General features: G+C 39.4%; 1 protein-coding gene across 5 annotated transcripts in view; it reads right to left on the reverse strand.

Annotated features, from left to right (window-relative positions):
* The window catches only part of zbtb16a (zinc finger and BTB domain containing 16a), a 112,978-nt gene continuing 90,682 nt past the window's right edge, over positions 1 to 22,296 (reverse strand). For 3 of the 5 annotated variants that reach the window (XM_042710876.1, XM_042710877.1, XM_042710878.1), the window contains exons 5-7: positions 9,256 to 9,426; positions 4,283 to 4,465; positions 1 to 2,054 (exon numbers count right to left, since the gene is read on the reverse strand). In XM_042710876.1, coding sequence (XP_042566810.1) covers positions 1,825 to 2,054; positions 4,283 to 4,465; positions 9,256 to 9,426 — 584 coding nt within the window. In that variant the 3' untranslated portion in view covers positions 1 to 1,824. The remainder of the gene's footprint in view (positions 2,055 to 4,282; positions 4,466 to 9,255; positions 9,427 to 22,296) is intronic. The other 2 variants (XM_042710880.1, XM_042710879.1) reach the window with 2 other exon arrangements.

Below are 22,296 nucleotides of genomic sequence, written 5' to 3' on the forward strand. Positions count from 1 at the left end.
CTCCGTGAACCTTCTTTTTTTCACATTACAAAACTACAATTCTATTCACATATTGTCAAGTTTAACTTTTTATTTTATTTTATTTTTTTAGACTTTAAAGTACTACACTTCACTTGTTCCATACGCACCTCCCAGATCAACTCCAACCCCGAACTTAAGGCTTCAGAAATCTCTTTTCTGCTCTTAAGGTAACATTTACAGGGGTGGGGGTACTGATAGGGAAACTTATGACTATTTTTTTTAAAATCCACTTTTCCTATAAGCAAACCTTACCCTTTCATATTCGTCGCTTCCGACATACAACACTTGAAAGCGTGAGATGAAGTTGCGATAACGCAAAACACAACAATGTGCATTCGCAAACGAAAAACACAACAAAAAGAAACAAAACTTAGAGGTAGCTTACAAAAAAAAAATTACCAAACCCACAAGCTCTTCAACAAGCAGGGTTAGTAAAACAAAACAGACAAAACAAAAACATAATACCAAGTTTGGTAAGATTAATGCAAAGAAAAACTAAACAAACGTTGAACGAAAGACAAATAATCTCTCTTCACCATGGCACTTAATTTCTTAAGTACTTAAAAGCACGCGCTGCTTCAGATCTCCCCTGCTTCAAAGACAAACGCAAAGCAAACAATCAAATATACAAAGAAACAAAGGAAAAATTAAAACACTAGCACATGAGGTCACAAAAAAACGAGGTAATTCAAGTACAATGTGCTGAAGTAAATCAAGGTATAATAGGAAACACAAACAAAGCGAAAGGAACCAAACCAAAAGAGTTGATCTGCTCTGTTCATTCATCCCAGCGTTCCCGGCTGGACAGGCCAAGCCTCGTGACCACCTACGAAAACACGGATATGTGCGGACGAGCCCTGTACGTCACAGTGCCGCTCAGCCTGCAAGCCACTGACAAAAGCAGCTTTAGTCATCATTTTGGTCTCTATAACAACAGCATAAACAGTTGATTAGATGTCTAGTGTGTAATGGATGTTCTCTATGTATTTCAAAGCGATTTTCAGAACTGATAAGCGAAGGAGGAGATAACGCGAACATGTACAGTGTTCGCATAATACAGCTTAAAATAAACTCGAAATGTTGCACTTGAGAAATCAACATCAAACAAAAACTGTCGTCGTGAAGTCAGCTTGTAATACGTGCTACGAAGCTATGCTGAGAGAGAAAAAAAGTGAAATGACACTGATGAGCAGAGTACTGAGAGCTTAGCTGATTTGTACACTGGTTAAACCAATAAGCCCTTAATGAACGTGAATCATATGGGAGGGATCTACATGCTGACTGTCAACCGGGCATCGTGAGCATGTTTTGTAGGAAGCTTACGTTCCAGTTTGCAGTAATGACCCTGATGAACATGACTGTTTATATTTGCTGTGGAGTACCTGACTGGTACGTTACCACTGACGGATCTAAGTGCTTCTTGCACCGACATCTCTGCTGCCATCGAGCTGACACTCGTTCACACTACTATTTTTGTACCAGAAGAGGGCATCCTTATGAAGAGAAGGGATCATTGCTGATTGACTGATAAGACATATTTAACGTTTGGGACGTAAGCTGACATGTAGAAAGTGGACTTCCCATATGATCCATGCTGCGAAAGGATACACGGCTATAACATTATGCTTTTTTTTTTATGTTTTGCAATACTGACGGGGTAAGATTTCTGCCTTTTAAGTTCCTGTCCATTCCCATTCTGCCTTGCCCAGCCCCTCTGACAAATCTGTCCATTTCCTGACCGTGTTTCCAGGCGCTTTAACCCCTCGCCCTCCCGCTCCCCTCCCTCCCCACCGTCACCCTCCTTCAGACGTAGCAGAGGTACAGGTAAGTCTTCTCTATCCTCCAGTCCGGGGGGATGTCTTCAGGCTTGTGGCCCTTCATGTGCTTCTGCATGGCGGAGAGGCTGGGGCAGTATTCCAGGCAGATGGTGCACTGGTACGGTGAGGCTCCGTTGTGGGTACGCAGGTGTTTGATCATGGCTGAGTAGTCCCTGGAGCGCTGGTGGCAGAGCTTGCACTCAAAGGGCTTCTCACCTGCATGGAGAACAGAAGATGTCAAGATTTTGCACGACATGTCAGGAGATTTTGTACTCTGAATGTTCAATGCCTCCCCGCTTATAAAGTGCATTTGAAAATGCATCCCTAGTGAACACACAATAACACATCCATATGGAAAGCAGGAAAAAAACAAAAAAAATAACAAGTTAATTACTCTCCCATAAAAGCAAAAAAAAAAAAAAAATAAAAAAAAGTAAATATATACATAATAAAATAATAATAATATAATTCTAAACTTACAAAATAAAAATCACAAAAATTACATAAAAGTATAAAGAAATGTGTTCTAGGATTGAGTAACTGGTTACCATTTTTAATTTTTTTTTTGCATTAATTCAAATGTTGTGTGTGTGTGTTTGTGTCTGTGTGTGTGTATGAGAGAGAGAAAGATGGATTTACAAATCATCTAATTATATATCCAATATGAGTCCATACATATTTCAAGAAATAAATTAAATGAATTAAATCGTGACAGAAAAGACATTTACATTGTTACAAAAAATATTTAAAAAAATGCTGTTAAAAATAAATAATAATAATATAAAAAAAGAAAGAAAAGAAAAATCCTGAAAAACAAATCACAGCTCCCACAAAAATATTAAGCTGTTTTTAAAAACATTGATGATGATAAAAAATGTTTCTTGAGCATCAATCAACAATAATTTCTAATGAATCATGTGACACTGAATACTGGAGTAATGGCTGCCAATTACATCATTAAAAAAATAAAATAAATTAAAAACATTGTCAAATTTAATGATATTTCACAATATTACTGTTTTCACTTATATATATATATATATATATAAAACATTGTCAAATTTAATGATATTTAACAATATTACTGTTTTCACTGTATTTTGTTAAAATAAATGTAGGCTTGATGAGCATAATAGAAAAATCCCTAAGGAATTATGTGGCAAATGCTGGGAAAGTCGTCTATACAACTAGTTTTTCCTCTGTTGTCTCTTAACAGACAAATGTACAATTCTGCAGCATAGTGTAACTAAAAAAAACCATCATGATGGAACAGCAGTGTTGCATTTGTCAAGCTAGCTACATAGTTAAATAACACATTTGTTTCTTAGTTCAGAATGTTGTCAGAAACCTCTTAAAGAGACATTAAGGCAAAGCACAGCACATTTGTTCTGACGGTGAAAATAAGTCATCTAAATGTTGACCTTTAAAAATGTCTCAAGGGAAAGCATTGATAAGTTTAGGATTGAAGAACGCTCGTGTTGGGTAAAGGCATCCTGGGAATTCAAAGTCTCTGCATTGTTTGCTCAGGTCTTCTGTTTGTCTAACAGAGGGATTGAGGAACCTTGACCTCGGCGGTTCGAGCAATGTCACGTCCATCTGCGTTTGTGTATGCAAAGGCCCTAATGAGACAGTCATTAAACCGTCGAGATTCCAGTGATACATGCACGTGTGGTCAGTGTACTTTAACTGCACTGTAAACAGGGCAGCCTCAGATAACCAGGCAATAATGAATTGCAAATGGAGCCGAGTTATTGATTGGTCATCGACAGGAGCAGGGCTGCCAATGTCGATGCTTCATCAAGCAGCTCCATTTTTGCACTCTGCTCCCCTCCACTGCTATACTCCATCCCCACCCCACACAATGAGCGTTCTCTGCTCGCCGCCGGGGCTTTACTCCATCCCCACCCCACCCAAAGAAGCCAATTATTCGACAGGCTTTCTTGATAGTTTGGCTTAACAGCATCGCTTTTTGAGTGGCAGAGAGGAGGGGAATGTCTGGTGTCCGTCATGTGCGTCCGAGAGATCTGGTCTCTACAGTACCGCACTAATCCCCTTGTCAAAGAGCAAGCTGAAAGCACTGGAAATGGCTTGCACTTTGGTGTAGGCTTTACAGAGTACCAAGATGTAGGAATCAATCAGATATCACCTTAACAAGAGGAAATGGTCCCCTTCTCACAAGTAAAAAACAAAGCTGCTACATGCGACCCTAGCACCTAACTTAAAACCTAATATAATCCCCCCCTCCTACACAAATACAAAAAAAAAGCTACAAAATACCACCGTAGTGCTTAACATGATTTAAGTAGGGCATGTTACTGGATCAAAATCCTCACTGATGCTGGGAAAGTAGTACAATAAACCAATGAGGACTATAATACCAAAAAAAAAGCTATCTGTATTCCCATTCATCATGACTTGATAAAACAGGAAGAAGTGTACAGTACCTGTATGGACACGGTAGTGGGTCTCTAGCTGGTGTTTGAGGCTGAACTTCTTGCCGCAGCCGTTACATTCATAGGGTTTCTCTCCTGTGTGGATGCGCTTGTGTCCCTTCAGCGTGCTCTCGTCTCGGAAGCAGCTGCCGCAGAACTCACACTCAAATGGATGGTCACCTGCTGGACAGAAGTCCGGTCAGTACATGTAGTATATGCAAGTTAATGTTAATCATAAACATGATTATGTTATTAAATTACACTTAAAGGGATAGTTCACCCAAAAATGAAAATTCTAAAGTCATTATTTTTGTTTTATTTGCACACAGAAGTAATCTTGTAGATTCAAAAAATTATGGCATCACTGATGTCACATGGACTATTTTAACGAAGTCCTTACTACCTTTCTGGGCCTTGAATGTGGTAGTTCCCTTGCTGTCTATGCAGGGTCAGAAAGTTCTACTCATTTAAAGGTGTAATTTCTGTACCTTTAGTGACAGAAAATTACACTGTTGCAGTGTTGTGATAGTCAAACAAATAGAACTGTTTATAGTTGATAAGCATAGTTGACAGAGCCATGAAACAGTGACTTTATACACTGTTTTACACTGATACACATTGGAAAGCAATCTTCTAATGAATCATTTGCACAGAAATGACAATAAATAATTAAATGAAAAGTTGGTTTTCAAAGTGCATCACTGCAAAAAAAAAAAAAAAAACCTTTAATTTCAATAAACTGAATATACAAAGGCTGTAAAATGAAAAGATTTAAAAAAAAAATGTTACAAAAAACAAAGATAATAGGAGAAAAAATCATGAGGGAAGAAAAAAAAATGTGGACAATAACCCAAGTATTTCTTTTCACAAAGCATTAAACAGCTGGCCTATTTGAAATCAAGCCATTATAAGCTCTCAGTACAATATCATCAGTTATAGTCTGTTATAGGTCATTGTCATCTATATCTTCCTGTCTTCTTGCTCTGTAATGGATATTCAGAGGTCAGTAATCAGTGATATTATGATATGCGGGGGTGTTTCTTTTTCTGCTCTCTGCTCTAATTGCGTTTCTGTGTCTCACTATCAGCTAACCATATATCACTCTCTCTCTGTACAGATGCACGACTCCGCCAGGCGTGTAATGTTCCCCACATTTAATGCATTTCACTTCTGTGCGGAGGGTTTAAGTCATCGTCTATGACCTACGCGTTTCATTATCTGGCTGTCCGAGCGGCACCGTGCCTGGGAATAAATTGCATTTCTCGTTATGTACTGTCATGCTCAGACTCTCGCCGCCTCCAGTTAACAGACAATGTCAATTTCCTCAGGCACGTTTTGTGGCGAGATGCAGCTAAACGCCTCACATTTACACGGCTGCTCGGGCTCCCCCGTCTTCGCTTCACCAGTAATGGGAGAGAGGGAAAAAAAGCAGGAGATGACACAAAACAGAAAAAAAAACCATACATTTCAGAAATCAATAAAAGTGACAGTATTTATTTGTGTGCATGAAGTTATCAGTCGCTGTAAGAAATTTGGCGCTTCGAAATGCCTCCTCCGCAGAAGAGATCACAATCCATCACGCTCCCTGACTGCTCTCCGGCACGCGACGAGAATAGCAATCACGCCAAATTCACCTGACTTTAATTGAGCCTAAGCTGGCACTTCAATTGAAGACATCTGCATTAGCCTCCAGAAACCTGGCCATGAGTTAAATCCGCAGGCTTGTTTCTACCCTCGGTAAAAGCATCTTTAATCTTTATTTGACAAAATAATTTGTGACAGCTCTCTCCTGATACCACAAGGCACAAATTTATATCGTAATACTCGCCTGGTATTTTTTTTAGGCTACCTGTTATGTAAATGCAGAGTGTCGCTGCTATAAAGAGAAGGCAATTTGCTTATCAAATTCTGTTTGCCGGCTTTGCTTTGTTTGGAATACATTAAGCTTTGAGGCAGTAAAGATACAAGGTGATAGATCAAGATGCTGTCACCGACTGCATGTTCCTCGGTTCCTTTCTGTGTCTTTCTGTAAGTCTGGTGGCTGCGAGGCACAAAGAGGGCGGAAAAGACATTTGGGAAGCTCGGGGGCTGCCACCTGCGTCCCCCTGCCCCAGGGGACCGCTACGGTGGCGTACCTGGCCGGGGTCTGCGGGCACCGCCTGCCGCCTGGCAGGGCCGAGGCTTACGTTAAGGCAGGGGCCGAGTTCATTATGCGCTAAGCAGCGTAAATCAAGGATCCATCACTGCCAGGGTCTCGACTGGGCTGCACTATCAAACACAGCTGCGAACACAAAACACCCGCCGCAGATGGAAAATGGGCTCCGAATAAAACACAAGCACAGAACAACAACGGAATATTAACGAGGCACGGCCGGCAGCATGCGGAACGGAGGGGGGAACGAGGGGGCTGCCGTGATTATCAGCCCTAATGGATGCCAGCGTTCGCTCACACTGCGCGCGCCTGTAAAAGTACACGAGCAAGTACATTCAAGAACAGAAATTCCTCTCTAAAATCAGCGGAAACGCGTGTAATCATTCGCTGAAATCCTGTCAAAATTGGTTCTGCATTAGCATTTAGGCAGAGGTATGACTGAAATCAAATTTAAGCTTGGGCTTGAATTACTGAGTAATGACTGTGTGGGCCCATAATCACTCATTTAAGTTATTTTTGAGTGGGCACCACACACATGGAGCAAAAAAGGGATAGTTTAACTATTGCTTCAGTGTTTTTGCAGAGCAGTGATTTAGGAGTACATACTGCAAAGAATACCTGAAAATACTTTGATTTCACTGAATTTATTTTAATTAATTTAATACACAAATAAAAATAAACAAAAATTACAAGATAGAAAAATATGTCTTAAACAATAATTTAAGAATATTAAGAGAACTATAAAAATGAAATCGCCAACATCACCAAGACATCATTTATGATTGTAAGGTGTTATGTTTCTTAAAAGAAGTCTCTCATGTTCACCAAGACTGCATTTATTTGATCAAAAATACAGTTAAAACAGTATTACTGTGAAATATAATTTTCTATTTTAGTGTTATATGCTGATTTGGTGTTTAAAAACACTAACTATTTCTCTTATAATTTACATCTTTGGTATATGTAAAGTTCAATGGAAGAGCATTTATTTGTCAAAATCTTTTCTAACATTAAAAAATGTTTACTGTTACTTTTGGTCAGTTTGATGCATCCTTTAATGCAAAAAAGAGGAAAGAATGACAGATTCCAGAGTTTTGAAGTGTAATTCTTGTATATAAAGAAATCTTAAAGACAGAATTAAAAAAAATGAAATCAATAAAATGCTGAAAGGCACTATTAAAAAAACAACAACAACAACAACAAAAAAACAAAAAAAAAAACAATTGACCCCCATTTGTTTTGTTCATGATCTTAACTTTTTTTTACATTATGAATAATTTATAACCATTATAGATTCAAAGCAAAACAGTCCTGATGGATAAACATTTGTACAATAAACGTTTGTGAATGTATGTTTTGACAAACGTTTGTGAATGTATGTTTTGTTCATGGTTAATAATTTATAACCATTATAGATTCAATTATACTTAAATTCCACTATACAAAGTGCGCAAATGACTGAAATGTGTGCTAAACGTCAATCACAAAATGTATATTAAAATCTTTGAGACTAAGTCTTTGAGAAAATCTATGATTGAAAGGGAAAACAAAGTTTTTTTTAATATAAACCACCTGGTGAGTCAAACACAGTAGTGATTGTTTTAAAGTAAATCAATGTATATCAGCAATAAATTCAAGAAAGATATTTCTGGTGTGGTGTTGATAAAAGGCTACTTGAGGACTATTGACAGGGTTGTGGGAGTACATAAGATAAAAAAAGGTTGGGAAACACGGCTCTCTAGTAACATCCGAGTGCTTATCACATCAGCGACTAAGTTTCCAGCATTAAAAAAAACACTGTGAATGAGATTAAGAAGATCAAAGCAGAATTAAACGCAAGCAATGAGTCTTCTTTTTTTCCTCTTTAAGAAAAAATTTAGAGACTTATTTTTGGTGGTTTTTGCAAGTGCCAATATCAGTTTTTCCCTTTCAGCTCCTTGACAAAAGCCCCCACATCACATTAAACGGGTGCTTGCTAGCGCTCATTGTAATTTAATACACGCCTACAGAGAATTGGGTTCAAACTAGAGCGACACTGCGTCACAGCCTCTTTCTCTCCCTCTGCCATGTCTGCGGCATAGCAGACCGTTGACATTTATGCATGCAGGCGGGAGCGTCGGCTCCGATGTACGGTCCAGCGAGGACAAGCGAGTACAGTAAGCGTTTGGCCGCCTTGTACCGTCAGCCGCACAATAAAGGCCGGGCGGCCTATAAACAGGCAGGCTTTGCTCATCTCCCACTTTCGCTTCAAATATTCATCCCTGCCGCCGCCGAGTAAAGCAACTCTGACACGTCAGGCTGTTATTTAAGGTCAGAGACGATGGGGGGAAAAGGCTTTCTGGAGAAAATGGGATTCATTTCCAGCGTCTCATATTCGGAGACAGTAATGGAGACCGTTTCCCGAGACGCCGCATCTGCTCAGCCACGCATCTACCCACATGGGGATGGAACCGCAATATAGCAGGACTAGCCCGACTGGGGAGGGCGATATATGTGCACTGTCACAAGCCATCACAGTGCTTTGGTCTTTCACTAAATGACATGTCACTTCAGCCTGCTATCTTCATTCCATCCAGAAGGTGATAGAATGACGGGTAGGAAAAAAAAGCCAGCACAATGACTGTACCAGGATCCTGATTTAAACACCCTACAGTGTGAATCACATCTCAGCATGTTTAAAATAATCTTTCGGCTTGACGGATGTCCATAAAACATCAAAGCATCAAATTAGTATGTATTGCTGATTCATTCCAAAAATGTGGCTTATGAGGCCATCGGTTATGCACAACGTTAAGACACACAAACTTAAGTAGTAAAGAGCTGATTGCGAGACCTGTATGCGAACGGAGATGACGCTTGAGTGCGGTGTGGCTGGGAAATGTGCGGTTGCACTCGCTGCAGATGTAGCTGCGCACGCCTGCGTGGACCTCCATGTGCTGCTGCAGAGCGGTCTGAGTCTGGAAGCGCTTCCCGCACAGCAAACAGAAGATGGCCATATCGGAACCTGAGAACAGAAAAAGCGAGATGTTAGCACAAGTGTACGATTTCATTTATAGAATGTATGATAAAGTGTTCTGACAAACTAAAACACAGCAGCATTGGCTTTTGGAGCAGGACTATTATTTGCCTGACTCCTTATTGAAAAAAAATCGTTATTTTGGCAATTACGGGTTTTTGTGAATCACATGATCACTGTAGAAACTGGACAATCAAGCTGGAAAAGACAATGATTCATTTAGAAAATACACTCAGTCTCAGTGGATCAATGGGAGAATCTAATTCAGTACTACAGGGTGAGATGCACATATAATACGGTGACACAAAAGGTCAGCGAACAGTTACAGGAAATCACAAAACAACTGGAGTGGTAAGACGGCTGGAATTAATATTAGCAAATCATTGAAATCTCCAGACTCACACCTGGGTGTTTAAATAGATAAAGGCATAAAGTGAGCAATTTTTCCTTCTCTTTTGCTTTGCTCTCATACACAGACTCACACTTCACACTTTTTTCAATTATCAGGCTCTAGACAACTCTGGGGAAAGTGGGAGTGTTTTAAGCTCCGCTTCTATTTCATGAGTCGATAACACATCTTTGGGGCAAAGCTGCCACTAATTTAAAAATCTATGAGGAGCCCCAGTCTCATGTTCATAAAGCTCGATCAATCAGCATTTGCTGGTGAAAAAAACGGGAGCGATTGAGAGAATGAGAGGAGGAGTTTGAGGTGAGCGAGAGAAACGACTATTCCTGTTCTTAAATCTCAGGCAGTGCCGCTGAATTGCTGCTTCTCTGCAAATAAATACTGACAAGCCTTCCTTCTGGCTTTCTCTGGGCCTTGCCATCTCCCTCCCCCGCTCGCTGTCTCCATCTTTAATGACTCCTTGCATCTCTTGGTTATCGATAAAAAAGGAAGGGGGGCATTGATTATAGAAGCAAATCCCAAAGAAGTTTGGGGATTTGAAATGCAAGTTTGCTTCACGAAGGTTCATGGCAAAACTAAAGGCTGTAAAGAAACTTAAAAAGCTAAATTTAAGGGGGCGGGTGGAAGGAGATGAAAGACAGGGTCACGGGGGTAGGGAGGAAAGGCTCTGAGGAATGCAAGAGGTTAGGTGGACTCTGACCCAGGGAGCTCAAGAGTCTGGATGGGGCGGAGGGAAAGACTAAGCCACATCACCAGAGCTGCTCTGTGATTGCTCTTAAAATCCCACATTATTGGTGACTGAAAGATTTAACGATGATAATTTGCCCACTTTTCATTTCAAGTATTCCCTTCACAGAAAAACCCAATCAGTGACCCTGTAGTGTGGCCCATGTCTTTTTTTTTTTTAATTTGGAGATTTGTCCACATTTTGGATCAATTACATTACACTGTTAGCATACTACAAAGAGAATATTTTCCAGACAATATTTGAATAATTTCGAGCTTTGTTTTAAGGATTTTTTTACCAGTAATATAACACATCTTACAGTTCCTAATGCACTGTATTTTTCAGGTAGTAAGAACACTTCCATTGTAGAAAGAACACTATTTTGGGAACAGGAGAAGGGCAGGGGGGACAGTTGATAAAGCGGGAGCCATGAAGGGAAGTGCAGTGTCCATGTGATTGGTGTTAGCTGGAATTAAGTGTTCCTCTGTGTGAAGTAAAGAGCGTCACAAGTAAATGGCCTAGCTGGGAGAAACTCTTCTGTGAGGTACTGAAGGGTAAGGCAGAGAAAAAGAACTAGAGAGAGAGAGAAGTGGCTGACCCACTCGCCTCTATTACAGTGCAAAATTGAGTTGGACAAAGTGACACCTGGATAGAGGACTGGCTTTGGCTGCTGCTGCCTGAGTTTTGGCATAATTTACCTCCACTCCTGTGTCTATTTATAAGAGCCTCTTGGCTCCATCGCAGTGTTAAGTTAATGGCCCTGAAGAAGCATTGGCCGTTACTTAGCGGGTGCGCCACACTATGTAGGTATTGAGGGTGTTCCGCATGTGTTCACCACTGCAAAGACTTTCAAACTGCAGGATAGTTGTGCCCACACCATCCCTGGCTCAGAAGACAACTTCTGGCAATACCAGAAAACCATGTCTAGCATAGTATGCCACAAAACACCTAGACATAATCACCTAGAGACCCAATGAATTCACTTGACAAGCAGTTTTATGTCCTGTGTTGACATATTTGCTGTTGCAATAGGAAGTCTGAGGAGGACATACCGCAAGTCTTTGGTTACATTACAGCCATTAACAATTGGTTGCGGGGGAGGGACATTCTTATTCTAGGGATCATCTGATTGGACAAAAATCTGTGTAGTGCAGGATGAGCCATCAACATCTTTGAATCACCAAAATTTAATTTCCAAGAAGAGATAGACTGTACATTTTAAATGCATAAACATGCTAGAAGAGAATGAAGTACATTATGAATGCAATACTGTTTTTTACACAAACAAACTGAACAGGGCTGTGATTAAAACTTAATGTGAGAGTTAGACGAGGTAACTGCATTTTCCCACAGGGCCGATGCTTGAGCTGAGAAACCCCACATGGAGAGCACGTGTCGTTTTAAGCTGGTGAGACCAAAGTTAATTAGCTTGAATTTCAATTCGCCAGTGCTGATGGAATACAAACTCCTGCTGCTCTGTCTGTCACCACTGCCGTGAAGGAAATATGACACACCTGTCTCACAATAAACACCTAGAAAATATTACAAAACAGACTTAAAGATCCACTTGGAATGTGCTACATAGAGGTATACAGGATGTTGGTGTTTGAGCTGATGTATCTGATGTGATGTGTCACTATACCATGTTTTAGTTATATTAAAACTTCATTTTAGATTAGTAATATTTATGTTTTGAAAACAATAAAATTCAGAATCAAAACAAACTCAAACATCAATGGAAATCGATTCAGCTTTCAATTATAATCAAATTTTACAAAATACCAGAGTGTTGAGGGAAACAGATTTAACGAATCATGTATTTGCATGAAAATCAAAGGGGCTGTTTTTTTTAAATTCAAATCAGTTGAGGGATTTTAAAAAGTGGGGAAAAGATTTAATTAGAAAAAAAAATGCTGAAAAGTCATTATCAGCTCATATTATTTGATTTCAAAGATTTTCTGCCTCAAATTAATGGATCAATATTTTTAGTGTTGACTGAATGATATGTTGCTGTTAAGTTTATGAGAACGGGCCAGCCTTTAGCTTGAGTTAGTTTATATTTCAATAACTCAATAAAACAAAGTCACATACAAATAAAGTCAAAAACAAATCATTTAAAAAACAATTTTAATAATAAATAACATATTAATCATGTTCAAATCAGTGTTTTGAACAAATCAGTTTAATCATTTTTTTTAAAGACCCTCTTGTTTCATTTCTGAATGAATCAATGTTTTTGTATTAATTGTTTGAATAAATGATTCAGTCACTTAATCACTTGAAGCCACCTACTGGTGTAATGCTGTAACTTATGGAATAAGTCACCGAAAAAAATTCCTAATATACAGTAATATTTCAAATAATATTAATAAATGCAGTCCTCATGTAGTAAATATAGGCCTATATGTTTAACCACACCAAAAATTAATATCCTAAAAAATAAATCTATTAAAAAAGAGATAACTATGCACAAGCATAGAAGACATCCAGGCAGACTGACAGATTAGATGTGTCTGCAAAGCACATAGGCTTGTGTGTCACACGTGAGTACCAGGAAAGCCAGTGCCATGGAGTATATATACACTAAGACTGTATGGTAGGCGTGAAGCTTGTGAGAGAAGTTCATGTCTGACAATGGGAGGGGAGCGAGGGGTCATGGGGGCAGGTGTTTGGGCCAGTTGGGGGGCAGGGCTACCCAGGCGCTCCAGGGCAGAGGGGGTCCTTGGCAGCCCTGCTGAGCCTGGGGACAATGGGTGCTAGCAGGGGCTCAGGAGGGCAAGACAATATGGTCAAACTGGTGCCAAAACTCCTCTAACATACACAGGGGGGGTGTGGAGCCTCAAAAGAAAGCCCAAATATTTAGTCCCACAATTAGTATAATGTGCAAAACACAGAACTTTGGCTCAGTGTGAAACTGGGCCATCAAGAGAAATTTACAATTTCCTACTGCGCTTGCAAGCGAGCATATCTGTGTATAGCATGGCATACTGAGAACATTAGTCACGAGAACCCCCTAGAGCAGTGTAATGATTTTCATGGGGCTGCATCTTAATTATAATTGGGATGTATAAATGTAAGCATTATAGGAGTGCATTACCAAAAGGCTCTACTGTAGGTCTAAAAAGTAAAGCCACATCTAAAGGCATTCTGACGCATTCATTTCCACGGTAACATGATGCTGAATGAAATCCAAACAACAAGGGGTCTTGCACTCCGAGCGATTGGAGAGAAATGGTTCTCCCTTGCCTGGCTTCATAGCTCCCCTGTCTTTTTTCCAGCACGAATCAGATTTTTAGTCGGGAAGAGAGCAAGACAGATAGATAAAGAGATGTTACATGAGCGTTTTTATGACAGAATGCTACAGGCTGCTGGGAAGTCAACAGGTACAAGCTGTTCCAGCAGCCGTGTGTGCGTGTGATGCGATATGTCTGCAGCATCTCTCCGGCCAGGGTATTCACTCACTCGCTCGCTCTCACTCACTCCAGCTGACACCTAATGAGCCCAGACTACAGGAGCACTGCACATCCATGTAATCCGGGAGAGTGGCTGGGCATAATGTGGCATTAGAGGAGCCCAAGGCTTTCGGAGGGGGCTGCTGAGGGAGGGAGGGCAGCGACTGACAGCTTTGGTCTAGAATACAGAGCGTGTGACAGCACAGAGCGCTGCCTTAATGCATTCAAAACGCCTCTGTGCCTCTGACAAGAAAAGCAAAGAAAAGAGCTTCAATGAATTGTTTATTGATCTAACAGGAGGAGAGATGGTGAGACGGGAGACAGCGAGAAAGGGAGAGAGAGAGTGAGAAACAAAATAACATTTTGTGTGTTACTATCAAAGTGTCATTGGTCTCCGAAGGTCTGCCTTACAAATACATGACGCCCGACAGGGGGACGTGTAAAATACACTATTTGATTTAACAGGTTTTCATCTCAAGTGGTGGCTTTTTAAAAGGAGAATTACAATGGCATACTGCATTTAAAAGCCTTAAACTGATGCTTGGAAGGGAAAGAATGAGGACGGCGCAACATGCGTTAAACCGTCGAAAAGATTGCTTCTCATTCTGGGGCTGGTACCTTTCCAGACTTTGCACCAATAATAGTTACAGATAATTCACTTTCGTGTCAGGCGGCTGCGGTGAGATGCCGCGTTCTCAGATAGATTAATGCCACCAGATGTCATTGTAGAAGCCATATTAATTACCTCAAGATAATGTCATGGAACCATATGGTTTCTCCAGTGTCCATTTAGACAGAGAAAATGTCTTCATCACTCACAAACCCACATGGAAGAAATTGGCCCTATTGACTTTGACAGGTGTTAGAGGCAGATTCTTCATAAGTAAGCTTTCAACACTAGCCCGACGTGACTGCAAAGAGGATTCGGTAAAACCGATTCACTCTTGACAATTACAGGTTTGAGTTAGTAATCCTCAATTATTTTAAATCATCCTTAAGTTTTAAATGATTTCAAAAAGGCAAAAATCATTGTTACAATGAGATACTACAGGTTTTCATTACATGTTTATCATGGCCAAAAGATATCACAACAACTACATTATCAAGATATCTATAGAAACTATGAAATCAAATTCATCCTTAACTTGTTTATTTTATGTTCTCTCTCTCTTTGATTTCGCCAGTGAATCACACTCAGTCAAAGTGTGTCCAACACACTGTCAATTTAGCGGAAACCCAAAAAACTCCCACATTGCAAAGTGATCTACTCCAATATGATTTTTTTTTCCATTTTATGAAGGGTGCCAACCAGCATTAAGGAGCAATAATGATACTTATGTTGATGGATCAAACAAATAGTTACTGCTGCTAGATTGTTTATGATTTTTTTTTGTAATATCATAGTTATCATATACCAATATATTGCAACAATACTTTTTTAAATTGCAATTTATAAGCACAAAAATTAAACATTAAATATGTAACATGCAGCTGAAATCGCTTATTGACATTTTCAATTTTTCATCTTCACTGTCATAATGACAACATGTTTTGCATAACATGGACAGTAATATCATAAAAGGATGTTATGTCAATATTTTTAATAAAATCTTCTTAAAAAGGAAGAGACAAAATACTCAAAATTAATCATTATGAATTAATGTCAAAAAGGCTGCCTATTCTTTGAATGCGAGTTGATTTTTAATCATATTAAAAGTGAGATTTGCAACCTGCATAGTCTATACATCATGGCCCATATTCAAATCATCCTACTGTCCTGGTAGATGAAGTGATAAAAGATCATAAACACTGTAACGCCAGGGGGGAGGAATTTACAAGTGGACCCACCCCTGCGTTAGGTCTACAAAACACACGGTGTCCCTTTAAGAGAGCAAAATTTACAGTGCACGGCTGGCCCTCGCCTTGGATGAGGATCGTTTACAAAGCAGAGGACCGTGCTTGCTTTTCCCCCTATCCCACAAATCCGATTTAATCAGACAACCCTTGCAGTGCGGCTCCCAGTAAGAAAAAGGATAATTAGTAAACAGGCAGCCTCTCCTCTGCTTCATTGGCATTCGCGCGGGGTGAGTGTCGCATTTAAAATGCAGTCTGATGAAGTCTACAAAATCAAACCATTTGTTACTCCTATTGAGGAGGCTTCAGACCACTGGCAATTAAATTGGAATTAGTGCAGGGAATGAGATACGGACGATTCATACCAAGGAGGCAAGAGTGTCTGGAGGATGTCTGGAGCTCTCTCAAGTTTACAGTGCTGATGAGTCCCATAATAACTAAAGCTCATCTGCTCTCTGAAGCAGACGACACGCATGCAGAAATCTGGATTTGTCCTACTCTGGCGTGATCTCATGTTCACCGTGCACATAAATCTTATTTGATTCTCTTTAGTGTCCGTGCTGTCATAGTGCAACTGATGAAATCAGAGGTGTTTGTTCAGACAGTGCAGTCAATATCTGCTATATCCACACAGGGTTGCCATAGTAATGACTTAAGCGTCAGCAGGACGCCAACAGAAGAGAGTAGCTGTCAAACAGGACTGAAAACTGGAAATCATGCCTCTGCTGATGTCCATCATGACATCTCACCGGGGTGATCCACTCATCAAGGCACCTGACAGGATAAGCATTACTGTATTTACACATTCATGCATGTGTCATTTCCCAAATGGCTCACTCATTCGTCCGTTTACCATACGAACTAGACAGAGAAAACAACTAAGCTTTGTGTGCGACGTTACTATTGTAAATGACACTACTATATGACTGAAACACTTCTAAAAATCTCAGTTCCAAATTTCAAACCATGAATGCATTTGTAAAAATTTAATACAAACAAAAATAAATGTTCAGACTACAAATATATCTCTCATAACCTAAAAAAATGTAAAATGTAAATACTTCTTAAATGCATGAAATCTCTTTTACAGACAAAAATAAATTGTGACTATATATACATATACACACACACATATATATATATTTATATAAAATAATACAAAAATAATAATTCACAGAAATATAAATATATAAATAAGTTTGTCAACTTAAAATTGCAGACAAATAAACTATGCTTCACACACACACACACACACACACACACACACACACACACAAACCTCAAATCAAATATAAGACAAAAAATTTATTTATATATATATAATAAAATAACTACAAAAAAAATAAAATCAAAGACACATCAAAAAAAAAAAAAAAAAACTTCAGCTCTCAACAAAGATTTTGGCTTGGGGGCTCTTACATTTATTTCCTAAACTAAACAACAAATCATCTTACACACAACACACAAGTGTTTCCCTTACACATGCGTTCATCAAACACAGCTGCTCATTTTAAATATAACAATTGATATGGAACAGTCACCACATCAATGTGCAAGCAAAGCGACTGTCATACGCAGCTTTAGTAATGCATGTAATTTACTCACTGCAGGCTACATTTGACAATACTTTTTATTGACGTGCTTCGGTGGCAATTTTTATTGTATGTGTGTATACGAGCTAGTGTCTCTACATCTGTGGTTTTGTATGAAGGACGGCCGCGGCTATGCCGTGCCCATGTGTGAGTTATTTTGAATGAATAAAAGGGGGAGAGAGAGATGCCATTTACTTTCCACAGTTGATTGGGCACAATGGAGATGAGGTTACCAGTGGGAGCTTCTGTGTGTGTGTGTTGGCGAGGCTTGCGGAGATGGGAGATAAATGAACTGCAAATGAGAAGGAACAGCTCCTGCAGTACAGCTGGCTTCCGAATTGCTTGCTTGCTTGGCCGTGGCAACCGGGCGAACGGTTGCCAAGGGTGTCAGTTCAGTGTCCCTCATACACCACACATGAGAGCCGCACAGGATTGCAATACTTGCGCTACGGCCAGTAGGGGTCACTCTGTGCTACTAACCCACCACCCTTCAAAAAACTGTGCGCTCATACGACTACATTTGAATAATCTTTACACATACACAAATTCATCTAATGCATAAGATGCAGGATAAATATATCTAGCACAAAACTATTGAATTTTAATGACATTCTCAGCGCTTGGCACCTAATTTGTACTCTGGATATTAGATGCATGCACTGAATAAAGCTTCATGTTTACATGTTCCACATTTGAAATTCAGGCTATGTGGTGTTATTCGTTGTGAGTGAGTGAAGAACAGTAAGAGAGAGAGAGTTTGTACGTGCATGCATGTCTGTGAGCTTTTCCCCTCTGGGCATATGCAGAAACGGTCTCTATGCAAAGCCATTACTGGGAAACACATCAGGAGGATGAAAATAAATTATACTGTTCCACCAAATGACAAACTGCCACTATAAAGGAGATCTGCAGTGGGAAGGTAATTTGAGGGTCCTGTTTGCCCCCCCTCTTTCAAAATGGTAAAATGTTTGTTTACTGTTGTCGATTCCCTTTGATGCCTATCTATTTTTGCTTATAATGGAATGCCTGCTAATCTTTTAAGAAGGTTTAACACGATTTATTTAATCAATGTCAATGCTAAGATGAATTACTAATCTGTTCAACATATCAGATACACAAGCTTATTTGAATCTGCATGTATGAATAGAATACAGAATATTCAGTAATTGCTAAAAGTACATAATATTCATCAATAAAAAAAAAATATCAAATGTTTATATATAAAAGTAAACCATCAAAACTGATAAATCTCACAACTGGTGCTTTCTGCTCAGTCTCAAACCTGGTTGTGAAACAGTACCACGTGTTGCCTGTGGTCCAGAGCAGTGGCTGCAGTAAGCCACAGGTGATGGATTTACAGCAAGCAGCGGTCAGCTGCCGGGAGTCTGACCGCGAGCGTGACGATAAACGGACTCCAACGCTATTTCTACCAGGGTGCCGTACTGTCCTGCAGCTCAGCAGTACCAGCCCCTATCATCCTGTCTGCAAATCTTCCTGCCTTCTGACATATCACACCCTCCAGTAATAAAATATACAAAAACAACAAAGATAACTTCTAAACTTTATCAAACAAAAGTCAAAAGTCTGGACTAACTTTACTAAACAAAAGTCAAAAATCAAAATACAATACTTAAATGCTTGAAGTTAGATTTGCACACAAATATAAATTGTATATACACTACACTGTTCAAAAGGTTTGGGTCAGCAAAAAAATATAAATTTTACAGAAATTAATAAAAAGGTTGAGGTATGTAAGATTATTTTTGTTGTTTTAGGAAATTAATATTATGTTAACATTTTTTTATGGAAACTGTGATCCTAAAATCAAAAAACCTGGGGTAAGTAAGATTTATAATAATAATAATAATAATAATAATAATAATAACAGTTTCATTCAGCAAGAACACATTAAATGAGCATTAGAAAAGTCACATTTATAAAGTAACAAAAGATATCGATTTCAAATAAATGCTGTTGTTTTGAACTCTGAATAAAAAGTGTCAGTATTCAACAAAATTAAGCAGCACAACCGTTTTCAACATAAATTATAATAAGAAATCTTTTTGAGCATTAAACCAGCATATCAGTATGATTTCTGAAGAATCATGTGACTGAACTGGAGTAATGGCTGCTGGAAATGCAGCTTTGCCATCAAATAAAGAAATTATTTTTTTATATATATAAGATATTTTAAACTGTAAACATTTCACAATATTACTGTTCTTATCTTATTTTTTGATTAAATGCAGCATTGGTAAGCATGAAACTTTAAAAAGCTTACTTGCAAAAGCTTTTCATCAGCTATACCACAATTAAATATATATACACATACAGATAAATCAACCTAACCAACCAACTCATTCAATGAAACAAAAAAAAAAAAGCTTTTTCCCTTAAAACTCTGATCTAAAAATCATAAACTAAAAATCAAAAAATCAGAAAGGCAAATGACTTTCTTCACTACACGATAATCAGACAGGAAGTCAAGCCTAGCAATCCACTGATCTCCCTCTCTCGCTGTGATTTATTCCCAGTGACCATCTGGACAGTGGACAAACAATGTGGCAAGAGCTGTGAATGACCAGCCACATTAGTCATAGGCTTTTACCTCGACCCCTTACGTCCCTAATCTTTACACTTTTTTTCTTTTACTGTGGTCAGATGACCAGAGCCCCTTTTCTCACCGGCTGCTAACATGGTCTTTCCCACTGGACAAAAGGCTTTGAGCTGTTGCACCCCCACCACCCTTCACTGTTACAAATCCACCCCACCCCACCGCTGCCCCTATCTCCGACCCAACTGACAGGAACAGGAGTTTGTTTTGTTTTCTGAGACGACAGGAATGAGAATGGAACTCTAAAGCCGTGTGGCTACAAAAACATTACTGGGGGGGTTGCGGTGGGCCATGATCCGCTTGTGAATATAAAGAAGAGGGGGAAAAAAAGAAGAAGCGCCAGTGTTAAACATATTTAAATACTTCTGGAGAAGCATGGCCAAATAACATATATAGATAAAGGTATTAAGAATAATAGGACTGGCATGCCTCTTTCCAGCTTAATGTAGGCTTTTGTGTAGCTCTTAGAGGAAATGAGGGCCGATGAACAAGCCTGTTGCCCAGCAAAATCACATTCCAGATGACGCGCACAAGTTCGCTTTGTTGGGCTCCTTTACTGGATTGCATGCTTTAAATTCAGCATTAAGAATGAATGCTCAGCCGACCAACCGTGAAGGCACTCTCTGTCATACGGAGACTCAAATGAGAAAATGGAAGGCAATCAACATGCTCCATAAATTGGAGGCCAGTGGCGTTATAGTGCTACAGTGTCTTCTCCAACCCCCTGCACCGTAAACAAAACAACACAATGAAATGTAAAACGACGTTGTGACTAAACGTCTCAAGATCGCTGGGGAAAACAAGCGTATCAAGGTCACGCAGAACTCGCTGAGAGCATAAGCATTTCAGTTACTGGAAGAACCTGACTACTGTACCATAGTTTTTATCTGTTGGCAAAAATATGTACTGACAGTTTAATCGAAACAGGTGCTAAAGCCTTTATTCCCAACACAGATTTGTTGTTCTTTTATTAAGTCAGTGCAAATGAGAATGAGGAAGAAAAAAAAGAGATAGCAAGGCAAAACAGTAGGAAAAAGAATTCAGAGTTGCTTTCTTCAAACAGCTGACAGAAGCTGCCCATCTTTATTAGCACCAGGTTATTTTCCTAATGATCACTGGAACATGTCTTTTCAGAACAGCTTGACCCTGACCTTGAGGAAAAACGGTAAACCGCAAAGTCTTTGTGAAGAAAGAAAAGAGTTTATTTATAGATCAGTTGAGTGTCGATCAAGCGGCATCAGTGCTTGGGGAGGGAAAAAAAGAGGGGCCTCGGGGAAACGCTTTTGAAGCAACTAATATAGAGGTCTGCCTCGATCACTTCAACCCCCTTTTTAATTCCATTAGAAAGCAAATTGATTTGGCTTTGGAGCCGCCGAGCGTGGCAGGTGTGCGCTATACACTCCCAGGTAAAAATCCTTGGTGAAAACGGAGGGTTTAAAAAAACAGCAATAAACTAAGAGATGTTTTCATTGTGAGAGCACATTAGAGGATGCATTAGACAACTGGAGATGCTTAAAGGGTCCATGGGAAAAGAATCAGAAGCTTAGTGTGCTTCAAATGGCAAAAAAAAAAAGAAAAAAAAAGGAAAGGGAAGGGACACATTATCAGTTTGTAAAACTCAAGCCTACCAAATTTTTAAAAAGGCCCTGTCGCCCCATGATGATTTTGCGGCGTGTTTAATTTAGATAGAATCTAATTAATTTACATTTGGTACTGGAGGAGCTGCTTTCATCAGCCTGTCATTTATCCTGTCTGTTAACACCTGTTAATTCACTATCTCCCCAGTAATGAGCTTTTAAAAAGGAAAGAAGGCTCTGCATGCCCAAACACACTCGCAAAACACACAAACAACATCTTTCACAGATGTGAGGAATTACTCTGACAGATAGATTCACCAAGCACGGGTCACTCCCGATGAGATCCTGGCTGACCTCCAGTCCTGCCGCCTGATTATCATCAAAGCATTTGTCATGGGACGGAAGTGCAGAGAGCCGTCAAATAAGATCTTAAGGTAATATCTTATTATTCCAACCACATACAAGCCAACCAGCATCCCTTCTCTGCAGCAAAAAACCAAGCTTCCTGGCATCTCACTTGCTTCTAAACAAGACATATAGTTATATACAGTCTCTCCTTTTCAATCATAGAGAAGTCTAGCTCTATATTTATCTTTAACATTCAACTTCCTATATGTGAAGGGGATATGCACTGGA

The sequence above is a fragment of the Cyprinus carpio genome, chromosome A21, assembly GCF_018340385.1.
Source record: "Cyprinus carpio isolate SPL01 chromosome A21, ASM1834038v1, whole genome shotgun sequence".
Lineage (NCBI taxonomy): Eukaryota > Metazoa > Chordata > Actinopteri > Cypriniformes > Cyprinidae > Cyprinus > Cyprinus carpio.